The 18,122-nt window shown below is 25.7% G+C and overlaps 1 protein-coding gene across 1 annotated transcript in view; it reads right to left on the bottom strand.

Annotated features, from left to right (window-relative positions):
• Positions 1-11,486: 11,486 nt before the first annotated feature.
• Positions 11,487-18,122, bottom strand: part of LOC119600831 (tetraspanin-8-like) — a 50,127-nt gene continuing 43,491 nt past the window's right edge. The window contains 5 exon segments of the mRNA XM_037951399.1: positions 11,487-14,611; positions 14,672-14,887; positions 16,907-17,086; positions 17,276-17,358; positions 17,361-17,469. Coding sequence (XP_037807327.1) covers positions 14,462-14,611; positions 14,672-14,887; positions 16,907-17,086; positions 17,276-17,358; positions 17,361-17,469 — 738 coding nt within the window. The 3' untranslated portion in view covers positions 11,487-14,461.

Raw genomic sequence — 18,122 nt, 5'->3', positions numbered from 1 at the left:
TAGACTAGACTATAGACTAGACTATAGACTAGAGTATAGACTAGACTATAGACTAGACTATAGACTAGACTATAGACTAGACTATAGACTAGACTATAGACTAGACTATAGACTAGACTATAGACTAGACTATAGACTAGACTATAGACTAGACTATAGACTAGACTATAGACTAGACTATAGACTAGACTATAGACTAGACTATAGACTAGACTATAGACTAGACTATAGACTAGACTATAGACTAGACTATAGACTAGACTATAGACTAGACTGTAGACCAAACTATAGACTGGAATAAAGATTAGACTACAGACTGGATTATAGGTGAGAGTACAGACTGTACTATAGGTAAGACTATAGATTAAACTATAAACTAAAGTATATGCTAGACTATAGACCAGACTAAACTATAGACTATACTATAGAATAAACTATAAATTGAAATAAAGACTAGTCTATAGACTTAACTATAGACTATGTTAAATGCAGGACTGTAGACTAGACAATAGTATGTAGTATACATACTAAACTGTAGACTAAACTATAAACTAGACTATAGACTAAATTATAGACTAGGTAGATTAGATTATAGACTAGACTAAAGACTAGACTTTAGACTATATTAAACTATAGACAAGACAGTAGACGACTATAGAATAAACTATAGACTAGACTACAGACTAGACAATGGACTAGACTACAGACTATAGACTGCAATATGGACTAAACTATAGGCTCGACTATAGACTAAATTATCATATAGACTAAACAATAGATTAAACTGTAGACTAAACTATAGGCTAGACTATTAGATTAAATTAAAGACTAAACTATAGGCTTGGCTATGCCTAAACAATAGACTAGACTATAGAGAAATCTAAAGTAGACTAAAGCTATACTACAGAATAAACTTTTGACTAGACTATAATCTAGACTATAGATCAGACTATAAACTGGACTATGTATTAAACTACAAACTAAACTTTCGACTATATACTAAACTATAGTTAAGTCTATACTCTATTGGCTAGACTATGGACATTTAACAAGACTAGATTGTTGACTGGTTAATTTCACACACATTTAACTATAAATATTTCAAATTTTGAAAAATTTTTGCCACATTTCTTAAGAAAAATCATATGACTATAACTCTCCTTAATTAAAAACTACAATGCAACTATTCTAAAAGAATTTATGTAAAATTAATTTAATTTTAATTTAACAAACTAAAATCTAAAAAAACCCTTAACTATAAATCAAATTTATGAAATTACTAACTAAGTTACAAAATTACAAAATAATTCCAATTTTTTATTAAATTAATAAAACGAATTGTAATTGGCCACACAAGTAGTTTATACTCGTATAAATGTAAAAAAAACAACAAAAATAAACCAAAAAAAGTTAACTTGTTCCAAAAATATGTGTGTAATTCTATAAAAAAAATTATTATAAAAAATTAAGTGAAAATTAATGAAAATTTCAAAAAGGAACGGCCTTCCAATAGTTTTTAGTGACAAAAAAAGTAAATTTAGTACTTAATACTTAACTTTTTTATTTTCTATGGATGTATAATTTAGTTAAAAAATTAAGTAGAAAATATTGGCATAGAACGAAATTGTAATTGAATTTAAAATTTTGTTAGACTTTTGAAAAAAAAAAAAAAAATACAAAACTTATTCGATTTGAAATTTATAATTTGAACGGCAATGAAACGAATGGAAAACTTTTTAATTTTAAGATTTTGTTAAAATTAATAACTTAACCACACTAAAGACTAGACTGAAGACTAGAATATAAACTGGACTATACTTTAGACTATAGATACAGACTACACTATACTATAATAGACTACAGACTGCACTATAGACTATACTATTGACTAGACTATAGATTAGACTATCAACTAGACTATAGACTAGACTAAAGACTATACTGTATACTAGACTATAGACTATACTATAGACTAGACTATAGACTATACTATAGACTATACTATAGATTAGACTATATACTAGACAATATACTAGACTATAGACTATATTGTAGACTAGACTATAGATTAAACTACAGACTAGACTATAGACTAGAATATAGACTAGACTATGGGCTAGGCTATAGACTAGACTATAGACTAGATTATTGACTAGACTATAGACTAGACTATAGACTAGACTATAAACTAGCCTATAGACTAGACTATAGACTAGACTATAAACTAGACTATAGACTAGACTATAGACTAGTCTATAGACTAGACTATAGACTAGACTATAGACTAGACTATAGACTAGACTATAGACTAGACTATAGACTAGACTATAGACTAGACTATAGACTAGACTATAGACTAGACTATAGACTAGACTATAGACTAGACTATAGACTAGACTATAGACTAGACTATAGAGACTAGACTATAGACTAGGCTATAGACTAGACTATAGACTAGACTATAGACTAGACTATAGACAAAACTATATAGACTATAGACTAGACAATAGAATAAACTAGAAACCAGACTGTAGACTAGACTATAGACTAGACTATAGACTAGACTATAAACTAGACTATAGACTAGACTATAGACTAGACTATAGACTAGACTATGGGCTAGGCTATAGACTAGACTAAACTAGATTAAACTACAGACTAGACTATAGACTAGAATATAGACTAGACTATGGGCTAGGCTATAGACTAGACTATAGACTAGATTATTGACTAGACTATAGACTAGACTATAGACTAGACTATAGACTAGACTATAAACTAGACTATAGACTAGACTATAGACTAGACTATAGACTAGACTATAAACTAGACTATAGACTAGACTATAGACTAGTCTATAGACTAGACTATAGACTAGACTATAGACTAGACTATAGACTAGACTATAGACTAGACTATAGACTAGACTATAGACTAGACTATAGACTAGACTATAGACTAGACTATAGACTAGACTATAGACTAGACTATAGACTAGACTATAGACTAGACTATAGACTAGACTATAGACTAGACTATAGACTAGACTATAGACTAGACTATAGACAAAACTATATAGACTATAGACTAGACTATAGAATAAACTAGAAACCAGACTGTAGACTAGACTATAGACTAGTCTAAAGACTGTGATTATACAATGGACTATAGAGTAGACTATAAACTAGACTATAGTCTGGACTATAGACTAGTCTATACCTAGACTATAAACTAGACAGTAGACTCGACAATAGACTAAACTAAAGATTATAGAATCGACTATAGAATAGACCAAAGACTATGCTATAGACTAGACTGTAGACAAGACTATAAACTAGACTAAAAATGGAATATAGACTAAAGACTAGACTATAGACTAAACTTTAGATGAGACTATAGATTAGATTACTAGACTTAAGACTGGACTGTACCCTATGCTATACACTAGACTACACAAGTATCTCTACTTATTGTAAACAAACAATTTTCTGTAGAAAGTTATCTGTAAACTTTGTAAACAAAAACAATTTTTTTATTAAAATTATTATTATTAAAACTGTATTATATATTTTAAATTAATTATTAATTTTTTTCCAACAATAAAACAAAAACAATTGTTAAATAAATAAACAAATAACAACAAAATGTGGTTAGTGATTTCGGAATGTTTTGAAAACTCATATTTTTTTGGTGAAAATTTTTAATATTTATTCTTTTTATTATTTAAAAAACAAAAAAAAAAAAAAAGAAATAAATAATATTTTTTCTAAATATATAAAACAAATAAAAACCAAATAAACTAACAATAAATGTCTTTAAAAACTATATAAAACAAAAAACTAATTTTTATTAACTCTGGTCCACAAAATGCTAAAAACCAAAACCAAAGGCTTTCACCCCGATATTAAAACAGAGAAACAAATTTTGTAAAAATTTATTTTGTAATATTCTCTTTTAAGATTTTCTTTTTTTTCTATAAAATTTAAGTTAATTTCTTTTTTAAAAAAATTAGTTTAAGGCAAAGCTAGAACAAATAAAAAACAACAAAAAATTATTAACAAATTCTTTCAAGTTAAAATTAAATTGAAAATAAACCTTTATTATTATATTGTACTATATTTGTTAATAATTTATTTATTTTTCATAAATAATCTTTAAAAAAATAATAAATAAATGAGTAAATTAATAAAAAGTGAAAAAGGAAGAAAAATTACACATAAACTGAATAAAAATCGTAAATAAAATTGTAAAAAAATTTAAATTGACTTGGAATTTTTATTGGTAATATTGGAAAGAGGAAAAGTAAGTATAAATTTTGTGATAGAGATAGATAGATAGATAGATAGATAGATAGATAGATAGATAGATAGATAGATAGATAGATAGATAGATAGATAGATAGATAGATAGATAGATAGATAGATAGATAGATAGATAGATAGATAGACAGATAGATAGACAGATAGATAGATAGATAGATAGATAGATAGATAGATAGATAGATAGCTAGATAGATAGATAGATAGATAGATAGATAGATAGATAGATAGATAGATAGATAGATAGATAGATAGATAGATAGATAGATAGATAGATAGATAGATAGATAGATAGATAGATAGATAGATAGATAGATAGATAGATAGATAGATAGATAGATAGATAGATAGATAGATAGATAGATAGATAGATAGATAGATAGATAGATAGATAGATAGATAGATAGAATAGAGACATAGAGACCTTACATAAAATCTAAAGGCTAGACTGTAGGCCAGACCATAGGCTAGTGTACTTGACTGTTGACTAGACTTTAGTCTAGACTATAGACTATACTACAATATAAACTAGACTATAAACTTGAATATAGATTAGAATATAAGCAAGACTTTAGACTAGACTATAGACTATAGGCTAGACTACAGACTAGACTACAGACTAGACTACAGACTAGACTACAGACTAGCATACAGACTAGACTATAGACTAGACTATAGATTAGACTATAGACTAGACTATAAACTAGACTATAAACTAGATTATAGACTAGACCACATACTAGACTATAGGCTAGACTATAGACTATATTATAGGCAAAATTATAGACTAGACTATACTATAGACTAGACTACAATATAAACTAGATTATAAACTGGACTATGAACTATACCATAAACTTGACTATAGATTAGACTATAAGAAAGACTTTAGACTACAGACCAAACTATAGAATAGACTATAGACTAGACCATAGACTAGACAATAGACTAGACTATAGACTAGATTATAAACAAGACTATAGACTTAACATTAGACTTGACTATAGAGTAGACTATAGACTAGAGACTGGACTATAGAGTAGACTGGACTATACAGTAGAGTGGACTATAGACTAGACTACAGACTAAACTACAGACTAGACTATAGACTAGACTACAGACTAGACTATAGATTAGACTATAGACTAGACTACAATAAAAACTAGATTATAAACTAGACAACAAACTAAACCATAAACTTGACTATAGGTTAGACTATAAGCAACACTTTAGACTTGACTATAGACTAAACAATAGAATAGACTAGTCCACAGACTAAACTATAGACTAGACCATAGACTAGACTATAGACTAGACTATAGACTAGACAATAGACTAGAATAGATTTAAAACAATACTATAGACTTAATATTAGACTAAATTAGAAACAAGACTATAGACTTAACATTTGACTAGACTATAGAGTAGACTGTAGACTGGACTATAGACTAGATTATAGAGTGGACTATAGGCTAGACTATTAACTAGACTTTAGACAAGACTATTGACTAGACTTTAGACTAGACTATATTCTAGACTATTGACTTGACCATAGACTAGACTATAGACTAGACAATTTGTTAGACTTTAGACTATACTAGAATATAAACAATACTGGAGACTTCACATTAGACTAGACAATAGAGTAGACTATAGACTGGACTATAGACTATACTAGACTATATTTTTTTTTTTAATATTATTTAAGTTTCTTTGAATGTCATTTAAATACTTACTTTATTACCAAATAAATTTTTGCAAAATTTTATTTATATTTAATTACTTTTTCATAATTTTATTATTTTCATTTCTGTTTCTTTTATTAATGTTATTTTTATAATAAATTTAATGATTTTTTTTTGTTTATTTTGTTATAAATATTTAATGAAGTGAATTCTTTTTATGAAAATGAAAATGTCATAATAATGATTCCATTTCTGCAGTTATTATAAACTGACGTTTGGGTTGATTTAAAAGTGTCATGTGTTAAATGTCAATTGTAATTGTAAAAATTTCATAGAAATGTCTAAGTGTTGTTGTTGTCATTGTTGTATGTTGTTAATTACTTAGCAGACACTACAATTATATTATTAATACTATTAGATATTAATTAAATTTTTAATTTTTTTATTTTTTTTTAAATTTAATGAGTTGTTGGAGTTTTTTTGTTTGTTTTTTTTTATTTTTAAATATTTATTAAATACTATAAACGACATTTATTTATTATTTTTTAAATGCTAAGATGTTTGAGTTTTTTTTAATAAATTTTATAATTTTTTTGTTATAAATTTGAAGTTTGTTCTAGAAAATGTTTTTTTTTTTTATATTTTAAGAGAAAAATTCTAGTTTTAACCTCTAGAATTTTAGTTTTATGTAAAAGTGTTATTTTTTAATGAAGTGTAAATATTCGCAAAGTTTTTTATTTTATTTTTTATATAGAAAAAGTTTTTAGTTTAAACTACAGAAAAGGAGCAGAAGTCTAGCTGCTATGTTTAAAACTTTATAACTTGAAAACTATACAAGTTATTTTAATAATTATTTATGTTAAATGAAATTCTAAGAAAGAAACTTTCATATAATAAACAAATTTTCTAAATTTTTTTTAAATTCTAGTCGGAATTTTAAGTCCAATTTCTGTAGTTTTAATTAAAAATCTCTTCTTTTCTTTTAACTTTATATTACTTTCTATGTAAGTTTTCTGTAAATTGTATGAAAAAGTTATTTTTATAGTTTTATTTTTCTGTTATATATATATAAAATTGTTTATAAATATTTAGTTAATTATTATTATTTTTGTTTTCTATTACAGTTATTATTTTCAATTTAAAGTCCAACAATTAAAGTAAATATGTTGAATATTTATTATTTATTTGAATACATTTTATTTTTGGAAAAATGTTAATGAGTTTTTGTGTTTTTGAGAGAAGTTTGAATAAGTGGGCGAGTTATTTTTTCTCGTTAAAATGGGGGTTTCTGAGTTATAATGTGATTTGAAATGTTAAGCGGTCGAGTTTTGAATGAAATAAGGTACAAATTAAGCCAATAAGCAGAGATATTACTTAAATTTTGAAAGTCCTAGAAACTTTGAAAAAATACCATAGTTTGCCTTAGGCTCGCAGGACTATTTTGAAGAACTTAATAGAATATGAACTTTTAAGTAGTTATTCTATTAATTAATTTCATTTTTGAGGTTTTAAATGAAAATTTAGTTTTTTTACTTTGAGATTTTGTCAACAATAGTAGAATTACTATATTTTTCTTAAGTTCGAAGGACCAATTTTAAAACAATCGAACTTTTTCTAAAAATTTCTATAATTTTACTAATGAGTCTTTGATATACAAAGTTATTCCACTAAATTTAAACTATATATATCAAAAATTATAAATTAAAGCCAATTATCATATTAGGCTTAAGTTAGAAGGACCATTTTTAAAGGAAAATTGAAAAATTTGAGTTTCATAAAAGAAATATGAACTATTTTGCAGTAATTCTATTAATTAGATGAATTATGTTTGATTTTTTTGGACTTAAATGAAAATTTAGTCTCTTTCCTTTAAAATGTTTTAATCCAGAGCAAAATTATCATATTTTCTACAAGTTCGAAGGACCATTTTTAAAACATTCAATTTATATGGAAAAATCTATATGCTAATGAGTATTTTATTTATAAAGTTATTCGATTAAATTTAAACTATATAAATCAAAAATTATGAATTAAAGCCAATTAGCACATTATGCTTAAGTTCGAAGGACCATTTTTAAAGGTAATTTGAAAAATTAGAGTTTCATAGAAGAAATATGAAATATTTTGAAGTAATTCTATTAATTGAAAGATTTATGTTTGGGTTATGAGGTGTCAAATGTAAATTTAGTTTCATTACTATGATATTTGGTCAAAAGTAGTAGAATTACTATATTTTCCATAAGTTCGAAGGACCATTTTTAAAACATTCGAACCATTTAGAAACATTTCTATAGTTTGACTAATGACAGTTTAATTTAAAAAGTTATTCGAGTAATTTTAACTATTTAAACCGAAAATTATGTATTAAAACCAATTTTCAAATAAGACTTAAGTTCGAAGGACCATATTCCTAAATGAATTAATAGAATATGAACTAATCTTTAGTAATTTTGATTACTAAGGGATTAACATTTGATTCTTGAGATATTAAACGTCAATTTAGTCTCTTTACTTTAACAGTTTGTAAATAATAGCAAAACTATTATGTTTGTCACAAGTTCGAAGGACCATTTTTAAAACATTCAAACTATTTGGAAAAAGTCTATACTTTTACTAATGAGTGTTTGATTTGCAATGTAATTCGGGTAAATTAAAACAATATTAATCAAACATTAGGAATTAAAACCAATTAGCACATTATGCTTAAGTTCGAAGGACCATTTTTAAAGATTGTTTGAAAACCTAGAGTTTTATAGAAGAAATTAATAGAATTTAAACTATTTTGCAGTAATTCTATTAATTGGAAGATTTATGTTTGTAAAATTATTAAATTTTTCTTCAGTTCGAAGGACCAATTTTAAAACATTCGAACTGTTTGGAAAAAAATTCCATACTTTTACTAATGAGTGTTTGATTTATAAAGATATTTGAGTATTTTAATCGATATAAATAAAAAATTATCAATTAAAACCTATTAGCATATTAGTCTTAAGTTCGAAGGACCATTTTCAAAGATAATTTGATTTATATTTGAAGGGCTCGTAGTACCATTTTCTTCTGCTTATTGGACTTAAACTTCCTCTGTATATTAGCTTGTTTTTATTACTATTGTGATATTTATGATAACTGAGCTTTTTCTTTACTACAATCTTTTACTTTTATATATCGTTTAATAACATCTAAACAATTATACATATACTTTACTTTGAGCCTTGTTTTACAAATACTGTTTTAATAATAATTTTTAATAAATTTCTTTATATATTAATGCGGGATTTTTTCATAATTGTTTGCAAACTCTGGCAACTACTTTTACTTTTTGTTTGTTTTTTTTTTATTGTTAATAACTTTTTGCTTATATAAATTACTTTGAAAACGGAGTTTATAAACTTTAGAAAATTTAATTCTGATTTGGAACTGATTTTCCTTGGGTTTTATAATCATAGTTTTCAAATACTTCTTTTCTCCTTTATTATTTCTATACTAAATTGTGCTTTCTCTTTCGGCTTTGATTTCAATGAAAATTTTTGTAAATATTTATATTTTATAATTTTAATATTATTTTAACATTTTTAAGTGTTTTAAAGAGTTAATGGGTTTCTATTAAGCATATGAAGTTTTTTTGTTTAAATTTTTACTATAAATATGAAATGTTTCTTGTTTTTTGTTTAATATTTATTTTTTTTTTTATAAAGATTTTAACAAAAAAGTATATATAGAGGGATTTCAATAAATAAATAACAAATATTTTGTATTATTTATTAAATAAATAAATATATTTTCTTTTATAATAAAAACATAAAAATTACAATTTTAAGCTACAAAATTTAGTTTAATTTTTATTATAATATAAATTACCTTAAGCTATCATTTTAAAGTAATTGTTTAAACACTCACTTTAAACTGATAACTTTTTAAATTAAACCAAATTGTGTAGTTTTGTGTTAAATTGTTTTCTTTTAATAAAAAAAATTATTTGTAAAAGCAGGTAAATAGTTACAAATTTTTAAGGTTTCCATTTTTGGGTTTTACGTTATTTGTGGGATTTTGTTTTTCGTTTTTATTAATATTTTTTAACAAAATTTTACTAACAATTTGTTTTCTTTTTGATTTTTTTTTATTTGGTTATGTTAAATATTTATTTAATTTTAAATAAACTTTGTTTTTATTTTCAATAACAAAATATTAAAAATAATTTGTTAAATGTTTGGCCATATGTTAAGAAAGTTGGTGTTTAAATAAATTTTTCCTATAATTTATGAAAAATTGTTTAATAAATATTATAAAAGTGAATTGTTTAATAGATAGGAAACTTATAGAACAAGAATTGAAAAAAATTTTATTAAAAATTTAAATTTTGTTTCAAACATTTTAAAGTCTAATGCAAAAATCTGAAGTTTAAAAGCTTTCAATTCAGATTGTTTGATTTATAACAATTTTGTAAGTAATAGGAGAATTATTATATTAGCCACAAGTTCGAAGGACCATTTTTAAAGTATTCGGAATATTTGAAGAAAAATTTAATACTTTTACTAATAAGTGCTAAATTTACAAAGTTATTGAAGTAATTTTAAATGATATTAATCAAAAATTATCAATTAATTCCAATTATCATATTTGGCTTAAGTTCGAAGGACCATTTTGAAAGGCAATTTAAAAAAATTATTGTTTCATAGAATAAATGCAAACTATTTTGTAGTAATTCTATTAATTCGAAGATTTACAATTGATTTCTTTGGTCTTAAATGTAAATTTAGTATTTTTACTTTTACATTTTGAAAATAATAGTAAGTTCGAAGGACCATTTTCAAAATATTTGAACTATTTAGAAAAAATTCTATACTTTTACTTATGAGTGCTTTATTTACAACCATATTCGACTTAATTTATACTATAGAAATCATAAATTATGAATTAAAGCCAATTATTGTATTAGGCTTAAGTTTGAAGGACCATTTTGTAAGGCAATTTGAAAAATTAGTTTTACATAGAAGAAATACGAACTATTTTGTAGTAATTCTATTAATTGGAAGAATTATGTTCGATTTTTGAGGTCTCAAATATATATTTAGTCTCTTTCCTTCAAGTGTTTTTAATTCATAGCAAAATTATTGTAGTTTCTACAAGTTCGAAGGACCATTTCGATTTATAAGGTGAAAAACTCTATATTTTTACTAATGAGTATTTGATTTATAAAATTATTCGATTAAATTTAAACTATAGAAAACAAAAATTATGAATTAAAGTCTATTAGCATGTCAGGCTAAAGTTCGTAGGACCATTTCAGAAATACTAGAGTTTCTTAGAAGAAATTAGTGGAATACAAACTGTTTTACAGTAATTCTAATTATTGAGGGATTTATATTTATTTCTTTAGATCTTAAATGTTTATTTTGTCTCTTTATATCACGAATTTGTAAGTCATAGCTAAATTAGTATATTTTCTACAAGTTCGAACGAAGGACCATTTTAAAACATTAGAACTATTTAGAAAAAATTCTATACTTTTACTAATGAATGTTTGATTTATAAAGTTATTTGTGTAATTTATCATATTAGGCTTAAGTTCGAAGGACCATTTTGAAAGGAAATTTGAAAAAAATAGGGTTTTATAGAATTCTATTAATTAGAAGATTTATGTTTGATTTTTGAGGTCTCAAATATAAATTTGTAAATCATACCAAAATGATTACAATTTCTACAAGTTCGAAGGACCATTTTTAAAGCATTCCAACTATTTGTTAAAATGTTTATACTTTTACTAATAAGTGCTTGATTTACAAAGATATTTAAGTGAATTTAAACTTTAGAAATCGAAAATTTGTGAATTAAAGTTTTTCAAGTTATGCGTTTGTTTAGGTTAGGTTTTAATAGTTTAACTTTATGGGCTCGTAGGACCATTTTCTTTTGCTTATAGAGTGTATGTTTGTTCTGTAACTAGGTTTCGTTGATTAGGGTTATTTTGAAAAAGTTCTATAATTATTTTAACAATGTTAACTTTAGCTAATAGTAGTCCTTCGATTTAGCAGTTGAAACTGTTTTGAATTAATTTCTCTTAATCAGTTCGCGCTCGTTTATTTATTTTAACTTTGTTTAAAACAATATTTCAAAAGTTCCTCAAACTTTTTTACAAATTCTTTAAAAATATTGGCTGTAATTTACTATTTAAGTGAAAATCCATATTTCTTACTTAAGAATGGTCCTTCGAGTCTGTCTTTTTATTTTAATTTATTTAAAAACTATTTTTTTGTTACTTTTTTAACGTTACATATGCAGAGTAACAAGCACAAAAGTTAAACTGTATCTAAATTGAGATTAAAAATGGTCCTTCGAACCTTAACATTATTATGGAAGAAATAACTTTCGTTGTATTTCATTAGCACTAGATAACCATTTAATGTAGCTGTGAATACAAAATTACGCTTTACATCGAGACAAATTTTAATTTTGACTTGGAACACCGGTTTCCTATATACGTGAAAGAGTTAATAATGGTCCTTCGTAAAGGCAGTTTCTATAATTTACTTTTTTCCAAAGATTTTTATATTTTTTTTCAATTTTGTATATAATTTTTATTAACTATTTTTCGTGGTAATCTAAAGTTTAAAGGTTCGAAGGACCATTTTCCTTGAAACCTTTAGACTGAAAGTGTTTTTAAGTAATTTGTTTAAAATCTGTCGTTATATTTCTTTAGTCATAAAAAGAAATAGTTCTACAAACCTTTAAACTAAAACTGTTTAAATATACCTAAAGAAATGGTCCTACGAACCTTAATACTGAAAAGGTTTAGTATAAATTTCGTTAGTCCTTCAAACCTTCAGACTAAACTTGTTTTAAGCATTTCCTTTTCTATTAAGCAAATGGTCCTTCCAACCGTTTAATTCATTTTAAATTTAAACAATTCACTTTTATTTTGTTATATATAAAATAAAATTATTTTCTCTCTTTTTCTTTTTTTGTTCATTCACAAGTAAAATTCTTAACAATTATTTCTTTCAAATTTCTTTTTCTTGGATTTTTTGGGGATTTTGTTTTGTGCGCGTATTTCTTTTCAACTATTTCTTTATATTATTGTGTTTATTATCACCCAAATTTTGTTAATATAATTGTGCTTTCATTTTGAACTTGTGGAATGTTTTATTAGTTTTAATTTTTTCATAAAAAAATATATATAAAAAAAATTTGTAATTTAAAAAAAATAAAATTTGGCATTTTAGTAAATTATTGCAAACAAGCGGAAGACTTAAAAAAGAAGATTTTATTTAACAATAAATTAGAAACAATTAAAGTAGTTAGGGAGGCTTGAAATTAGATTAATGGCAGATAGAAGATTTTCTTTTAAATTAAGTTTTAATTTAGTTTAGATTTGCAGCTTGAAAACTTATAAAATGAAGTTTAAGTTAGTTATTAAATTGTAATTAGTTTATGAAAAACTGTTTAAATTAAATGAGTTTTTTTTGTGTGAAAAGTTTTAATTTGAAAATTTTTAGATTTCTATTTATTACTTTACTTTCCTTATTAAATGCTTTAGGTGGTGAAATTTGAGTCTGTATGTCTAGTGTGGTGATTTTTTAAAAATTAACTTTATTTTACTTTTTTCTTAGATTTTTTTTTATTTTATTAAAAAATTAACTTATAATTTCTTATAAAAAAATTGCTTGTTTTTTTGTTTTATTAATTTATTAATTAGTCTTCCTTAAGGCTTAAATAATTTAAACAAAATTTGTGTGTGTTTCTTAACTTTTCTTTGAGTGTATTTTCTAAAGTAAGTGGCTTTCTGTTTAAAAAATTATTAAATTTATTCAAAATCTAAAGTTTAGTTTAAAGTTTTTCACTTAAAACTTATTAAAGTAATTTTGGTTATTTACTTTAAATTTGTTTTTTTCTTCTGGAGAAAATTAACTAATAAATTTAAGTTTAAGAACATTTTTTCGGAGTGAATTGGTGGAAACTATAAAGAAAAGTTTTCACTTAAAGTTTTGAACATTTTTTGAAATATATTTTGTTCGATCTTTTTAAACTGAAAACATATTCCCGGATTTAGCTGAGAACTTTCTTATTATTAAAGATTTCCTAATGATTTATTTCTTATTTTTAAAGAAAATTTAATTAATTAAACCAGGAAATATATTGTTTTATTATTTACAAAGAAATTGCTTATGATTTGCAGGTTTTTTTACTTATTTTCTTAAGAAAACAAAAGTATTACGAGATTCTAGTCCAAAAAATATTTAAAAATTTTCCAAAGTTGGTTTTAAAAACTAAAATCATTTCCCAAAAAGGGAAATTTTTGTTCAAAACATTTCTTTTTCAATTATATTATCATTAATTCTCTTTTTATCCTAGTTTATATTTAAGCTGTTGTTTTTGCTGCTGTTGTTGTTGTTGTTTTTTCCTTAAAGAATATGGTTAGTATTTTTCATCATCAGATATTTCCCTTTGGGAATTCTGTAATTCTCAGGCTTTATACTGATGACTTCTGACGGCACAGCATAAACTTAAAGAGAAAGTCAAAGCCAATAATTCCAATAAAATAACACCAGCCGTTATGCCAAAGATTAAGACCCAGTTATCGTATATGAAATCGATTAGTTTATCCACACAACCCTGTTTTGTAGGTAGAAAAAAGTTATCAAATTATTAAAATTTAAAATCATTTCTTCTTACCTGTTGGTGTATGGCGGCATTAAGAGCTCCTCCAAATTTCAATTTTCTAGACATTTCACAAACATTTTCCTTGAGTTCATCTTTACAGCAGGATTCTGGTATATTGTAGAAGACATTCATCGAAGAAATAGCAATATCCACAATATTTGTACGATCTACATTGTTAAAACGACTAGTGGCCCAATCACCGGGACCATCAGCACCACAGCATTTGAGCTGAAAAGATAAACAATAAATATTTAAAATCTTTTATTCCAGAGAGTAGTAAAACAAATTTCTGAAACAGGAACAGGTCTAGACTAGACTACATATTACAATATAAGAGACTATAGACTAGACTATAGACTAGACTATAGACTAGACTATATACTAGACTATAGACTAGACTATAGATTAGACTATAGACTAGACTATAGACTAGACTATAGACTAGACTATAGACTAGACTATAGACTAGACTATAGACTAGACTATAGACTAGACTATAGACTAGACTATAGACTAGACTATAGACTAGACTATAGACTAGACTATAGACTAGACTATAGACTAGACTATAGACTAGACTATAGACTAGACTATAGACTAGACTATAGACTAGACTATAGACTAGACTATAGACTAGACTATAGACTAGACTATAGACTAGACTATAGACTAGACTATAGACTAGACTATAGACTAGACTATAGACTAGACTATAGACTATACGACTATACTATAGACTAGACTATTGACTAGACTATAGACTAGACTATAGACTAGACTATAGACTAGACTATAGACTAGACTATAGACTAGACTATAGACTAGACTATAGACTAGACTATAGACTAGACTATAGACTAGACTATAGACTAGACTATAGACTAGACTATAGACTAGACTATAGACTAGACTATAGACTAGACTAGACTATAGACTAGACTAGACTACAGACTAGACTATAGACTAGACTAAAGACTAGACTATAGACTAGACTATAGACTAGACTTTAGACTAGACTATAGACTAGACTATAGACTATACTATAGACTAGACTATAGACTAGACTTTAGACTAGACTATAGACTAGACTATAGACTATACTATAGACTAGACTATAGACTAGACTATAGACTAGACTATAGACTAGACTATAGACTAGACTATAGACTAGACTGTAGACTAGACTATAGACTAGACTATAGACTAGACTATAGACTAGACTATAGACTAGACTATAGACTAGACTATAGACTAGACTATAGACTAGACTAGACTAGACTAGACTAGACTAGACTATAGACTAGACTAGACTAGACTACAGACTAGACTATAGACTAGACTAAAGACTAGACTATAGACTAGACTATAGACTAGACTTTAGACTAGACTATAGACTAGACTATCGACTATACTATAGACTAGACTATAGACTAGACTATAGACTAGACTATAGACTAGACTATAGACTATACTATAGACTAGACTATAGACTAGACTATAGACTAGACTATAGACTAGACTATAGACTAGACTATAGACTAGACTGTAGACTAGACTATAGACTAGACTATAGACTAGACTATAGACTAGACTATAGACTAGACTATAGACTAGACTATAGACTAGACTATAGACTAGACTATAGACTAGACTATAGACTAGACTATAGACTAGACTATAGACTAGACTATAGACTAGACTATAGACTAGACTATAGACTAGACTTAGACTAGACTATTGACTAGACTATTGACTAGACTATAGACTAGCCTATAGACTAGACTATAGACTAGACTATAGACTAGACTATTGACTAGACTATTGACTAGACTATAGACTAGCCTATAGACTAGGCTATAGACTAGACTATAGACTAGACTATTGACTAGACTATAGACTAGACTATAGACTAGACTATAGACTAGACTATTGACTAGACTATAGACTAGACTATAGACTAAACTATAAAATAAAGGATAGACTAATCTATAGAGGTATTTTTTGAAATTTAAAGTAGTGAAAAAAGTACTAAAGTTCAGATTTTCTATATCTGATCTGACATATTTTTTGATATTGACAGCTGATTGTTGTGACAGCTCCCTATAGCTTGATTGTAACATTTCCTCAGAAAGAAAACTATAAAATTTTTTAAAAACTTTCTTTTTTTTACACTTTGTAAGACTTCTTGTTAAACTCCCAGAGCGTGGGAGTTTTTCTTTTTCTTAGTTTTAAATCAAATATACTCACATTCTTTTGTATCGTATCGAATGTAACCGTACGTGAACTCATGCTTGATTGACCATATTCCTCTTGTACGGAATATTTCACTGAAGCTCTAACAATGTCATCAAGTTTGTCTTTGTTGTGGAAGGCCCAAGCGCCAGCAGCTATCTGAGCTACCATCACCACCAAAGTTACACAGAAAAACTAAACAAGATCAAATAGAAAGATTAAAAAAATATTAAACTTACAACAAAACAAACAAAATTTCAATAAATGCAACTCAATTTTAATAAAAATGTAGGCGTTAAAAACCTAATAAACCAAATTTTTAAATTATTTAAAATTTTTTCACTAAATATGTATGTAGGCGTTAGTTAGTTTTCGCTTTCTTACCGACACCAGCAGACACTGTGATTCCTTCAATACACCACAACAGCCGAAAAATGCCCCAATTGTTATTAAAACTCCAATACCCAAAACACATACAAAGCAATGTAATAATGATTGTAGGATTGTGTCATTGACAGTACAAATGTTGGATCTGTCAGCATCCAGGCCGAGGCGATAACAACTGTTAAACCAATGATCTGTAAGAGAACAAAATACAAATTCAAAATAAACAAAATATTAGAAAAATGTTTTAAATTAAGCTAATTTCCTACAAATAGCTACAAAAACATATTGTAAACACATATACAATGTGGCATGTATGATATACAACAAAAAAGTATAATTTATGATTCTGCCAAATGCCACAAATCTGTGAAACACACAGGTGGTCTTGAAGTGAGAAAAATTTATTTGGCAGGGGAGAAAAATGATAAATGAAACATTGGATTTCAACATGTACAAAGTTTAACTGCAGATCTAAAACATAAAACAGTAGTAAATGTGCGACCGAACTTTGACCGATAAAAGATGAACCGGAATCGACCTTATTCTTACTTTTTGGTATTAACTTTTTTGTAGTAATAAAAGTTAATTATTCGACAAAATGATAGATAGATAGATAGATAGATAGATAGATAGATGATAGATAGATAGATAGATAGATAGATAGAATAGATAGATAGATAGATAGATAGATAGATAGATAGATAGATAGATAGATAGATAGATAGATAGATAGATAGATAGATAGATAGATAGATAGATAGATAGATAGATAGATATAGATAGATAGATAGATAGATAGATAGATAGATAGATAGATAGATAGAAGATAGATAGATAGATAGAT

Source organism: Lucilia sericata, unplaced genomic scaffold (assembly GCF_015586225.1).
Source record: "Lucilia sericata isolate MDLA Ls3-8-SP2 unplaced genomic scaffold, ASM1558622v1 Contig000123F_arrow, whole genome shotgun sequence".
NCBI lineage: Eukaryota > Metazoa > Arthropoda > Insecta > Diptera > Calliphoridae > Lucilia > Lucilia sericata.
Note: the sequence above shows the minus strand (reverse complement) of the source record. Positions and strands in the feature narration are given on the sequence as shown.